Source organism: Calypte anna, chromosome 5 (assembly GCF_003957555.1).
Source record: "Calypte anna isolate BGI_N300 chromosome 5, bCalAnn1_v1.p, whole genome shotgun sequence".
Taxonomy (NCBI): Eukaryota; Metazoa; Chordata; class Aves; order Apodiformes; family Trochilidae; genus Calypte; species Calypte anna.
This window is the reverse complement of record NC_044250.1, coordinates 15,181,806-15,195,026: the sequence shown is the minus strand read 5'-3', so window position 1 is coordinate 15,195,026 and position 13,221 is coordinate 15,181,806. Positions and strand designations below refer to the sequence as shown.

At 43.7% G+C, this 13,221-nt stretch overlaps 1 protein-coding gene across 6 annotated transcripts in view; it reads right to left on the bottom strand.

Annotated features, from left to right (window-relative positions):
* LRRC56 (leucine rich repeat containing 56) overlaps positions 1-13,221 on the bottom strand; it is a 65,103-nt gene that overhangs the window by 33,797 nt on the left and 18,085 nt on the right. For 5 of the 6 annotated variants that reach the window (XM_030451259.1, XM_030451257.1, XM_030451258.1 and 2 more), the window contains 2 exons: positions 8,334-8,421; positions 184-244 (listed from right to left, as the gene is read on the bottom strand). In XM_030451259.1, coding sequence (XP_030307119.1) covers positions 184-244; positions 8,334-8,421 — 149 coding nt within the window. Of the gene's footprint in view, positions 1-183; positions 245-8,333; positions 8,422-8,982; positions 9,035-13,221 lie in introns of all 6 variants that reach the window. The other variant, XM_030451260.1, reaches the window with a different exon arrangement.

Genomic DNA, 13,221 nt, shown 5'->3' with positions numbered 1-13,221 from the left:
TGGATTCTCCGTGTCTGGAGATCTTTCAAAAGAGACTGGATGTGGCACTGAGTGCCATGGGCTGGGAACTGCAGCAGGAGTGGATCAAGGGTTGGACTCGATGATCTCTGAGGTCCCTTCCAACACAGCCAGTTCTATGATTCTATGATTCTATGTTTATTTAAGTTATCATTTATTTCTTACCTCACAGACACAAGCAAGCTATGGTTCAACTTCAATTCTCTCAAATTAGGTAGATAGGCACCTATGGGAACAGAATAAGGAAAGACTTTGCAAACTTGGGACTAGAGTGAAGGAAACTTCTGACAATTACAAGTTGAAGCACCTTATTTTACATGCATTTCATACCTGTTTCTGTCATACCCGTGCTGGAACTCTTCTGAGAAAATTAATAAGATTATTTCACTCAAAATAGATTTCACCCTTTGCATTTTTGCAACATCCACACACAGTCTGGATGACTACTCCATTACAGGTTTTGGAATCTCTCTCTGACAATTCCAGCAGAGCACCTTTCCAGTCAGACAGCACAAACTGGCTTGATGGGCACCTGTCTTCCTTGGTCTGGTTCCCAATCCTTACTAACTGAGTGATAGTCTGAAGGGGTCAGGGATGCTTTAGGACATAGCATTCCATGACCTTGAATTCCTACATAAAGCTCTTCCTTCTTCCCCCCAAACATCTTTTTCTACTTATTTAATGGTAAGCAGTGATGGACTTATTGGATCCACATCTAAGTGTAGCGGGAGGAGCCATTCTTACTCCTGAAGCTCGACGAGCTGCTGGTCTCTTCCAGGACTCCAGCCACCACACAGCACTTCCAGGGTAGAAGTGTAGCAGGAGGAGCCTTTCTTGCTCCTGAGGCTCGACAAGCTGCTGGCCTCTCCATTGCCTCGCACCAGAGTGAGCTTCTCTCTGTGGGTGTGTGTCCCACCTTTATTGGCCCCCTGGTAATAGGGGGCCTGCCCTAACCAGGCACAGGTGGACTCACACCCACTCTTTGGCAACTCGAGGCACCTGGTTTATCTTGTTTCTCTACATCTAAGTAAAACTTCTTCAAAACGTAATTTTGAGTCAAACAACAAAAGCATAATTTACCACTTTACAAGATCATCTCTCATAGTTCACAGGTCCCCAGAATGCTACTTATGTTTTGCTAAGCACTGCCTTTTCCTTTTAGTTTTCTAATGTGATCCACTGTTCAACTGCATCCAAGTTTCCTACCTGTGAAAATCTCAATATTGTTTTATTGCTTTGAGTAATGTTTTTGTTCTGCTCCCATAAGATACTTGCATTTTTTTGTTTCTTCTACAGGCATCTATGAACCAAAGAGATTGCTCCAAGCTACAGAATAAAAACTCAGGGAACATTTGCTATATATTAACAGCAAACTTTTACCCATTTCCACTAGCAGAGTTTACCCATTGCTCATAAGCATGCAACCATGCAGAGGTTACACCAATTTTAGACAAACTAGATCATCACTAAAACAGTAAAATCTGTTCTTAGCAATGTCCCCTGAGTAGTCTCTCTCTGGCAAGGGTGATTTAGCAGGACACCATTCCAGCTATGACAAAGAATCAAAAGCCAAAAAAAACAAAAACAAAAAAGCAGCCAAAAAAACCCCAAACTCAAAGCAAACCAAACCAAAAACCACAAAACAACAAAAACAAAAACACACACACAAAAAAACCAGAAAAAAAAACCTCACCAAAAGAAAACTAAAACAAAACAAAAAGTAGAGGTGGTAACTCAAAAGCAAACAAAGGCAGTCATGTTGTTCATCCCATTTTCCCAAGCAGAACGTTTATGGTAAAAATATTTCAATAAATTGTCTTTCTGAAGGAGCATAATATATATGCAATGCTATTTGGGAGTGATTATAATCCACATTTTGATCTTTATGTTATACTGCAAGCATTTAACTTCATGGTTTTGCAAAGTTCTTTAGAAAACACATGGTGCAATTTTTTAGCCTTATTTTTTAACCTCTTTCCATTTTCCATAAAAATTTTGGTGTGAATTATAAGATACCATCCTCATCCTGCAGGGTGTTCTTTCCCCCAAGTAAATTTTATGAAATAGGACAAGAAGATAATATTGAATCCTGGCTAGGATCTCTGTTACTGAGAGATCACAGCAGTCACACTATCTACTGAGCAGACTTCCTCAGTTATAATCCATGAGCTAAGAAAACCCTCACAGACAAAGATCAAAATCTACATTTAAAAAAAAATTGTCACCATGTTTTTTGTAAGAAAACTGAAGCACAGAGAGATGAAATTACTTCCCCCCAAGTGTTAAAGGAAAGAAGAAGAAGGATGCAATGGCCTCTCCAGCCCCAGAACAGCAGTGGGTGATACAGAGCCTTGCCATAGACTAAAGGGTTACCAAGCCAAGGGTATTGCAAAGCATTCCAAAAGTAAATGTAAAAACCCTGAAAAACCTCTCATGAGGGGTCAAGAAGACTATGGAAATGGAAAGACTTGCTCCAGAAAAAGCTTTCCACTGAAGGCTTCTAGGATAGGTTCAGGAAAAGTAAAACTATTAAAGGATTCCAAGAGGCAGGATGACAGGCTGATGTTAAAATGCTCACATCTGGTCATTTCATTATTGTAATTTGACCTCCATCTCAGACACTGTACTGTGTTTTGGCACAATCTGTCCCTGGGAACTTGCTCTGTGTTAAGCTCTAATTTACTATTTACTAGACTGAAATGGAAGTGTCCTATGTGCTGCCAAGGTCTGCCAAGAAGACTTTTGCAATACATTTCTCCCATTCTGCAGGTTCTTCCCTCCTTTAACTTTCACATTCAGAATGTAATTGTTCTTAAGTGCTAAGAATTCATCATCCATTTGACTTTGCTGGGTTTTATAGCTCCAATAGCTCCAATGCTCTGATACATACATTAGAGACTGGAAGATTGAGTTGAGAAAACTGCAAAATGAAGATGAGAAAATCAGAGATCTATCCAAGTGCAACGACAAATGGACTTCTACTTTTCTTAATTGTAATGCTCACAGAATCTTTCCTGAGAGCAAAGACACATTTAATTCTTAATTAACATAAAAATACTCTAAAATACCAATTATATTAAATTCTGATGTTATTAACAGTACAGCCTATTCCTTATCCTGAAACTGACTGCATACTGTATTTAAAAGTCAGAATGGCCCAGAAAAATGCTACTGACCATAGTGTAATGCTAAGAATTCAGAATGGCAAGCAGTGTTATCTCATCAGTCTACAATTTCCTTTCACTAAATACTCTTTTTGTTATCTGGCTCCCAAATTACTAACCATCAGCAACCTACCAGTGTTAAACTATTCTGCTGAACTATCTCAGTGGAACAGAACTAAATGAGGAGTAGAAAGAAATCACAGTTTAAGGTAGGTGAATAAAAGTGATACATGTTGTCACAGCTTAACACTGGGCCAACAATCAACCAAGTGACAGATGCTATTGATCTCCCTCCCCTCCCTGATAGAGAAATGAGAGAGAAAAAGGGAGACTTGAGAGTTGGAAACTAAAGTGAAACACAGCTTTAATGAAACAGTAATGATAAATACAAATATAAGTATAAATATAAATATAAATATAGACAAAAGCAGCATCATGTTCCTCCCCCTTTCCCCGGTAACACCAATGTCACCACTGAGACTGCAGGGCAGCCCTGGGAAAGTCCAGGCTGGAATCCTGGAGTCAGCAAACAGGAGCTGGGGGCAGAACACACAGATTCAGGGTATCAGGGAGTCAGACTACAGGCAGTCAAATGGGCAAAATCCTCCCAGGATGCTGAAGAGGTAAAGAAGGGTGAAGGGTTTTTAACCTCATGATCCCTCAAATTTATCCCGAGTGTGACATCTATGGGACAGAATCCTCTGTTTGGTCAGTTCTGGTCATTTCTCTTGTCTGCTCCTCCCTAAAGGAGGTCACAGGTGGGACCTCTTTCCTCCTTTTCTCTTTCCAGAGCACAAGATGTTCCTCAGAGCTGAGCAGTGCCCTTGGCTCTGCAGCCCATTGTCCAGCAGTAACTATAAACACCCAGGGTTAGCAGTCCCACAGCAGGCACCGACTGAGAAACTGCGTGTTCATTCCAGCAAGTCCAGCTGCTTACAAGAGACTGAGCTGAAAGCAAAACTACAGGAAAGAAAATTAATTCTATCCTGGCCTAAACCAGGGCACTGCTTCACTCAACAACATTGCCTTAAATGTTCCACTACACCAGTGATGCAGATCCAGCGTGTAGCATCTAGATAGCTGGCTAGGAGTACAGAGAAAACAACCTAGATGCTGTTTTTATTATATTCTGCAAGGTACAGCACTTATAGCACTTGTTTACACTATGATGTATTCTTTAGGTAGCATCATAGAGCTTGTTTTTCTATTGTTATAAAAAGAAATAATCATGGCTTGACTTTTTAAGCTTTCTGGAGTATGGGCTACCAAAAAACATACACAAAAGAAATTACAGATAAATACTTGCATTGGCATCAGGTAACCTACAGGTTTTGTTGATCCTGCAGCACAAAACAGACATGTGAACACAGGCTGCACTCTTCTAGCAAAAGCAACCTCACACCTGAGTTAAACAGGCTACGTTTAACTTAGGTTGTGTTTGATCAAGCAGGATACACCACCTTGATGTTATTTCCATGAATGCTCTAAATGTGCAGTTTTTGCACGTTTCTGGGCTGAACTGGGCAATGCAACTGGACATAAGACCACAGCACCTGGTTTGGATGAGGAGATCAAGTGGATCCTCATCAGCTTTGCAGATGACACTGAATTGAGTGGGAGTGTTGATTTGCTTGAGGCACTGCAGATAGATCTGGGCAGGTCAGGTTGATGGGCTGGGGTCAGTGGTGTGAGGTTTAACAAGACCAAGTGCTGAGTCCTGCAGTTTGGTCACAATAATCCCAAGTAATGCTACAAGCTTGGGGAAGAGTGGCTGGAAAGCTCCCTGGTGGAGAAGGATCTGGGAGCTCTGCTGGATGGCATGAGCCAGCAGTGTGCTCAGGTGGCCAGGAAGGACAACAGCACCCTGGCTTGTATGTGTGTGTCCAGGAGGAGCAGGGAAGTGACTGTGCTCCTGTACTCAGCTCTGGTGAGGCCACAGCTGAAGCACTGCATTCAGTTCTGGGTGCCACAGTGTAAGAAAGACATTGGGGTCCTGGAGCATGTCCAGAGAAGAGCCATGAGGCTGGAGAGGGGCTTGAAGGGTGTGTTGTAGGAGGACAGACTGACGGAACTGGGATTATTTAGTCTGGAGAAGGCCAGAGGAGATCTTAATGCTCTCTACAGGGAATCTGAAGGGAAGCTGTGGAGAAGGGAGTTGTGGTGTTGGTCTCTTCTGCCAAGTAACTAGTGACAGGATGAGAGGAAAGGGGTTTAAGTTGTGCCAGGAGAGGTTTAGGTTGGATATTAGGAAAAATTTCTTTACTGAAAGAGCCGTGAGGCATTGGACAGGGCTGCCCAGAGAGGTGGTAGAGTCATCACCATCCCTGGAGTTGTTCAAGAAGCATTTAGATGTGGTGCCTCAGGATATGGTTTAGAGGTTGTGGGAGCTGGATTACAGTTGAACTCAATGATCCTGAAGGTCTCTCCCAACCTTAATGCTTCTATGATTCTGTCTGAAATACGGGTCTTACCAAAAAATACATCAGTGCAGGGTTTAACTCTCTGCTCAGTGCTTCAGTATGTGCTTGCCCAATCCTTGCTGCAGCAGGTGCTGTGGCACCTTCTCAGTACCAGTTAGTACCACATCAGTGTGTGCACAAGAGGGACCTGCACCATCAACCTCTGCCCTGGCCACCAGCTCCTCTGGCCGCAGTGGTGGCTGCTGAGAAAAGTCTCCCAGCTTTGCATCAGGAATAGCAACAAACAGAGCAAAAGGAATGAAATACTGACCCTGCATGAAAAGTAATGTGTACCTACTACTCGACCTTCAGCAGAGATTTTCCTTGATAAAACAAGTGCAAGGGAAGTGGTAGTCTCCAGACACATAATCAGCTTAGCCTGGCCAGCAGCAGGCAACAATTAAATGCCTACAAACAGCACTGTGGGCAGTTTGGTTTGTAGCTATTAAAATAACTTAGAAATAAGAGAACTATGAGTGTCTTAAAATGACCATAACTTTCCAATCACTGAGTGTCTTAAAATGACCAGAGCTTTCCACTGGAACTTCAAGCTGGTTGTGGTTGCATTCCCAGATGTGTCAGCAATCAAAACTGAAGGGTTAAGCTAATGAAAAGGAAACAGTCCATCTGTTTAAGTATAGAGTGAAGCCTATATACAGCTAAAGAGCACATAAGTGCAAGATCTGCAAAGGTAGATACAAGACTTGCCAGGGTGGTTTTGCCTCCCTCAGCAAAATGCACTAAAAACAACCAGAGATTTAAACAATTACCCCAAGACCTGCTTAGCCTGAGACTCAAGCTCTGGCACAAAGACTTTCCTTATTTTAAAAATTGATCAGGTTAAAATATTTTAATACCAGTGTTCTTGTGTTTTAGCCCACAGCCTGTGCCTAAGAAAAAAGAACCTCAAGCAACATGTTTTAAATCACTATGGAAATCTTGCTAAAGGAAATGTAGCCCTCAGTGCTTGTGCTACAGCCTGTGTTTGGATGCAAACATTGAAACACTTCCCAAGAAGAAATCGTGGTGTAAATTTGCGATTTGAGTGCTGCAAGTTTCCTGATGACTGAGTTCTGTACAGTCTAGGAGCTTGCAACTCTTTTACCTGGCCATTTAAGAGCTTGCACAGCCTATTTTATCTTCACAAATAAAAACAGTTGAGGTAATATTATTTACTGAATATGAACTGACCATCCAACCAAATAGTTCTCTGATGACAGAGAATCTCCTACCCAACTTCTTCAACTGAGGAATACAGTGAGAGTAGGGTTAAATAAAAAAAAAAAGCAATTTAGTCAGGGCTGGAATGCAGACAGAATAACCAAATTGCAGAGTGGTCCAGGCTGGAGGGAACAGACAGAAGTCTTGAGCTCAGCCTTCTGCTCAGAGCCAGGTGTGTGAGATTAGAGCTGGGTGTCCAAGGCTCCAATCAGATGAGTCTTGAAAACCCACAAAGGAGGATGGGACAGAAAGAAGATGGAAATGGTTTGCAACAGGGGAATGGTGCTCTGTGAAAGTTGCAAATGCCTGATCATGGAGAGCAGAAAGAAAGGAATTCATATGGAAATGAAAGGGAAGAAATTGGTGTAAATTGTGGTAGTTTGTCACAGCTAATGTGAAATGGCACGGGAATGGAAGCATCACTTTCAAGTATTGTAGAAATGGCATTATGAGATTTTTTTACCAACTGGAGGAAACATGACTGAATAGATTATTATCTCTGAAAATAAAAAAAAGTTTTAATATACCTTAAATGATCAAGTCCCTCTTAGAAAGAGACCTATTTTAAAATAAATGGAAACATCAATAAAAAGCAGCTATATAATTCAAGATGAGCCCTGTGCTCACTGTACTTGGTTAGCCATTCCTGACAAATCAACACCAAAATCCCACTAAAGCTAATCAGCTGCTACATTATTGTCACATGAAAATTAACTGCTTGGGCTGAAAATAGCAGCACCCAATTTCATGGACGTGACTTCTTTTGGCAAGAAAATATTAACCTGCAGTATTTACTCAGCTTCATCCTATCAGAAGATGGACTTGGTTGTGGCAGGAATCCACATGACAGAATGTGACTGCCAAAAACAGGAAATTTCATATTCTCAGTGTTAACTCTGCTGCAAAGGGAATTCCTTTGGCACTTCCTTACTTCCCCAGTGCAGTGATGATGACACAGAATTGAATAACAAGCATTAGGACTGTTCAGGCCTCATAAAAATAACACTCACATAGAACCTTCTTTTAGTACATCATTCAGCAAGAGCTTGAGGCAGCAGAGGACAGCAAAGAGGCTGCTGGCAGCATGAACAGCCTGACCACACCAGTGGAGAGAAACCAAACTTTGGCTGCTGTTGTGCTAGAGCAGTGCCAAGGACTCCAGAGGCTAATGTAATCAGTAAATCCTTATTTATGGCCTAGAAGCATGTAACTAAAGAGGAATTTGTTCACACTAATTTGCTTTAGACAAAATTAGTGTCACTCACCCCACTGCCAGTCTTCAGTCCTATTTAGAGCCTCACAGAAGAAAACAGAGGTCAAGGAAAGAGAGGTACCAGGGAGATGATGTTTCAAGAGCTCCTGAGCAGGACACTACTTTACACAAGCTGATGATCTAGAGTCTCCAGTCCTGCTTCAAGACACAGTAAGTGAAAATTTGAGACAGTGAGCAAAAGAGAGAATGTTTTCTTACCAAAGCTTCCCAAGGTGTTCTCTCTGGTATCCACTCGCATCTCTAGGGTCTTCACTTGCTGCAGATCATCCACCCCTGTCAAAACTTTCTGTAAAGAGGAGAGAGAGAGATGCATATTCTCATGCAATAAACCAGGTGACACCAGAGCATAAAGGTGTAGAAAGGCTTTCAACCAGTGCTTTATCAATAAATACTCAGGGTCAAACTGGTTCGACAGGTGATCACATTGAGACAAACTTAGTATTTTGAGATCTTCCTCTTAGCTCCAAATTATTCTACTCTTACAGAGCTTTTTGTCCTTGTTTGAAAGGACCAGGAAAAAATTGCCAATAGTTGTAATGACCTGAGACTGCCTGAGACACCACCACCAACTGCCAGCCTATTGATGTGGCAATTACAATGGGGGTAATGACAGTTACTGACTGAAATAAGACAAATTTTAGGAAAAAATCACATTTGGAGAAAAATCACATAAAAGAAAACAAAAGAGGCATGCAGAATAAAAATAGGGCTCACATAACAATAAAACAGTAAAAATGAGACAAACCCAGGTTCCAGTTAGAGAAAAACACATCCCAAATAGCCAGCAGCCTGGCCTTGAGCTTGTCAGGCATGGGAAGAAGCACTGCCCACAACCCCCACAACTTACCTTGGTTACAGCCTGGAGCACTGGGGAGAGAAACACTGAGTACCTGGATTCACTGCATGAACATACCATTAATATAGCAATGAGCTATTAGCATATTAAAATACCCACCCATAGGCCAGAGAGACCCCTGCTATAAGTGATTAACAAGCAACTAACAAGTAACCCCTACTAACAAGTTACATGACAAGGTAACCCAAGGTAACCTGACCTAGGGAAGCCAGTTGATGCAATCTTTCTGGATTTCAGGAAGGCCTTTGATACTGTCTGTGACAGTACCTTCTAAATAAAATGCCCAGCACCCAGCTGGACAAACATTTAATGTGATGGGTGGAGCTCAAAGGGTCACATCAGGCTGGCAACTGGTCACTACTGGGGTTCCACAGGGATCCAGTCTAGGGCCTGGTCCTTTTAATATATTCATAAATGACTTAGATGCAAGACCTGAAGACTTACTAATTAGGTTTGCAGATGACACCAAATGAGGGGGAGCAGTTGACACCCCCGAGGGCAGAGAGGTCCTGAGAGGGACCCAGACAGAGCAGAGTGCTGGGCACCTGCCAATGGTGTGAAGCTGAACACAGAGAAGTGCTGAATCCTGCACCTGGGACATGGTAACCCTGGATATTCATAGACCCTGGGCAGCCAGAGGCTGGAGACTGCCCTGCAGAAAGGGATCTGGGGGCTCTGGATGATGGGAAACTGAACAAGAGCCAACAGTGTGCCATGGCAGCCAGGAGGGACAACCTAGTCCTAGGGTGCACCAAGCAAGGCAGTGCCAGCAGGGCCAGGGAGATGATTGTCCCACTTCACTCTGCACTGCCCCAGCCCCATCCTGAGATCTGTGAGCAGCTTTGGGTGCCACAGTGCAGAAAGGACAAAAGAGCTACTGGAGTGTCCAGAGGAGGTTGGTGAAGGGTTTAGAGGGAAAGCCACAGGAGGAGCAGCAAAAGGCATGGGGTCTGTTCAGCCTGGAGAAGAGGAGACTGAGGGAAAACCCCATAACAGCTCACTGCTTCCTCACTTGGGAATGAGGAGGAGCAGGCACTGACTTCTTTTCTCTGGTAACCAATGATAGAACCTGAGGGAATGGTAGGAGTCATAAAATCATAGAAGCACAGAATTGGCTGGGTTGGAAGGGACCTCAGAGATCATCAAGTCCAACCCTTGATCCACTCCCCCCGTGGTTCCCAGCCCATGGCACTCAGTGCCACATCCAGGCTCTTTGGAAAGATCTCCAGACACGGAGAATCCACTACTTCCCTGGGCAGCCCATTCCAATGCCTGATCACCCTCTCAGTAAAGAAATTCTTTCTAATCTCCAACCTAAACCTCCCCTGGCACAACTTGAGACCCTTTGTGCCCTCTTGTCTTGCTGAGAGTTGCCTGGGAGCAGAGCCGACCCCCCCCTGGCTCCAACCTCCTTTCAGGGAGTTGTAGAGAGTGATGAGGTCTCCCCTGAGCCTCCTCTTCTCCAGCCTCAACACCCCCAGCTCCCTTAGCCTCACCTCATAGGACTCATAGGAAGATGTGCTAGGGGAAGTTAAGGCTAGATATTAGGAAAAGGTTCTTCACCCAGAGGATGACTGGGCAATGGAAGAAGTGTGAACAAATTCCTCTTTAGTTACATGCTTCTAGGCCATAAATAAGGATTTACTGATTACATTAGCCTCTGGAGTCCTTGGCACTGCTCTAGCACAACAGCACCAAACCTGCCTGAGCTCAAGAAGCATTTGGATGATGCTCTCAGACACAAGATGTCATTCTTCAGGTGCCCTACACAGGGACAGGAGCTGGACTCCATGATCCTGATGGGTCCCTTCCAACTCAGCAGATTCTGTGACTCTATGATAACAAAAAGCCCCTGACCCTTTGAGCATGGGCAGTGACATTTTTGAGCATTGCCACTTTAATGGAAGCAAGGAACTGGTTAACCAGTCCTGGGTGTGAATGATAAAATAGTGTTAGAGATAAGGTTCTTTCTCATGATTTTGGAAATGAAAGTAGCACTGGCAGTTCAGGAGATTGAGTCTGCTTTGTGTAATCCCACCCTGATCCCCTTCTGCACAGACATGGATACCAGAGCAACGATTTCACTCTGAGTTTAATGGACATGGACCTGCTTTGGGGACAACAAGGGGAGCAGAGGATGGGTGAAGTGACCCAAATGGACCAACCATGGTGTTGTCCTCAGAGAGGAGGTTTTATGCATGAATGCAGGATCTTTCCTAATATCCTGAAGTCTATGCTGATACATACATTGAGATTTTGCCTTTTCAGAGTTGAGCAGGATGACAGAAACAAGCAGGAGCTACACAAAGAGAGAGGGGGCAGCCCTAGGACAGGCAGTGAAAAATACAGCAAGGCTGTGAAGTCTTAAGATACCAGGCTGCAATTCCACAAGCAGCTGAAGCCATCTCACGTTACGATTGCTCCCACCCCTTGTTATTTTCTAATGTGACCCAGCTCCTTTTTCCCCAGCTTCCCTCATCCAGTCTGTATGTGCCACCACCTCCTTTCAATCAGTTTTGGCTGCTTAGCGGATCCTCCCGTGCAAGAATTCAACAAAACAGACCAGGAGGAAACTAGTGGTTCACAGAGGAGTCTGAAATGCTCCTTGAGAGATGAGAAACAAGACGTTTCTCTTGCAAAAACTGCCTGAAAGAGCTCATGCTATGCATAGTGATACAACTGTTAATTTTTTAGTTTTCTGTGTCAAAAGGGTTAGGATGTGGGGCTCAAAAAGTCTGCTTCAAAGAAGTGGCTGACCCTGGCATCATCAGTGTCTCTTCCTCAAATACGAAATCAGCTGCGTAGGCTGAGAAGTATTGTCATCTGCCTTTTGCCCCTCTGCTTAAGATAAAGCAGAAGTCACTCAAGAACCTCCACGTACAGGAGAAAAGCTTTCTTATTATTAGGAAGGTAAAACGTTCTTTACTTTGTTTAATAAGGGTAGAAATAGTAATTAGAGGGGAATGTGTAGGATTACACCTGTTTACGAGTTTTGGAAAGAAAAAATAGCCATAGGAACATCCACTTCATTTTGCAGGAAAAACAGCAGTTGCAACACTGCTGCTCAACAAGTAAAATCTGTATTGCACACAAGTGACTGCAAAGGGCCAAGCACAGGCTGAGTGTAACTGAGATGACAGCTTAAATAGGCACTGTTTCTGGAAAAGGCTGCCTCAGTTTGTAAAGTCTTGACTTGGACTCTTAAGAACAGAATTGATCAAATATTTCAGCTGCTTCTGAATTGTCTTGAAAACACTGTGTTTAAAAATTATTTTTAATCTTACTTTTTTTAATTGTGTTTTTAAGCAGGCTGAGCCTAAGAAAGCTTCTAGACTTTCATGTCTCCCCACTAGAGTATGAGAAATGAAGGTCTAAGATGAAAACCTGGCAGTCCCTCCCCAGTGGCATACAGAAATCCAAATTCTAACCCCAGATGCAGCCCCCACAAAAATAGTTTTCCTCCTGCAAAGGCAGGAAGCCTACCAGCTACACACTGCTTTGTCCCTCCAAGTAAACACATGATCCCTCACTGCAGGACACATCTTGCTGTAATCCTTTCCAGCAGATTTCAGAGTCTGTCAAAAAGCACAAGAATACATGAGAAACAAGAACTATCTGACAGCCTGGCATACAGCTGTGCACCTGCATTGCTGGACACAAGCTTACTGACATGAAAGGAAGCTGCTTCTGAAAAATAACCACAACCCCCATCAAAATAGTGCTAGGAGCCTACATCATGAGAATAGGGAGATGTCTCATAACCAGCATTGGGCTTAGGGCATGCACTTTACCAGCAGAGCAGCAGAGGGTCCCAGCACCACAAGGAGTGCTTCCCTTTTTACTTTCCTGTCTGTGAGTTCCCTGCACATTGGCCTCCTCCCTGCTGCATTCTGGACAAACTCCTTTCACAGTTCTGCTCCTTGTTCTCTTTCAAAATCCAGGCACAGAAGATGCATACAGTTATATTCTCTTCTCTTCCAACGCTCCCTCTTCCAGGGATGCCAGTGGGGTCCTGGCTTGTATCAGGAATGGTGTGGCCAGCAGGAACTGGGATCTCATCCTCCCCCTGTCCTCAGGGGGCACCTGATCACTCCCCACAGCTCCTGCAGGGAGGTTGTACTCAGGGGGAGTCTGGGCTCTTCTCCCAGGCAATGAGTGACAGGAGGAGAGGACATGGCCTGAAGCTGCCCCAGGGGAGGTTTAGGTTGGGTATCAGCACTTCCTCAGGGA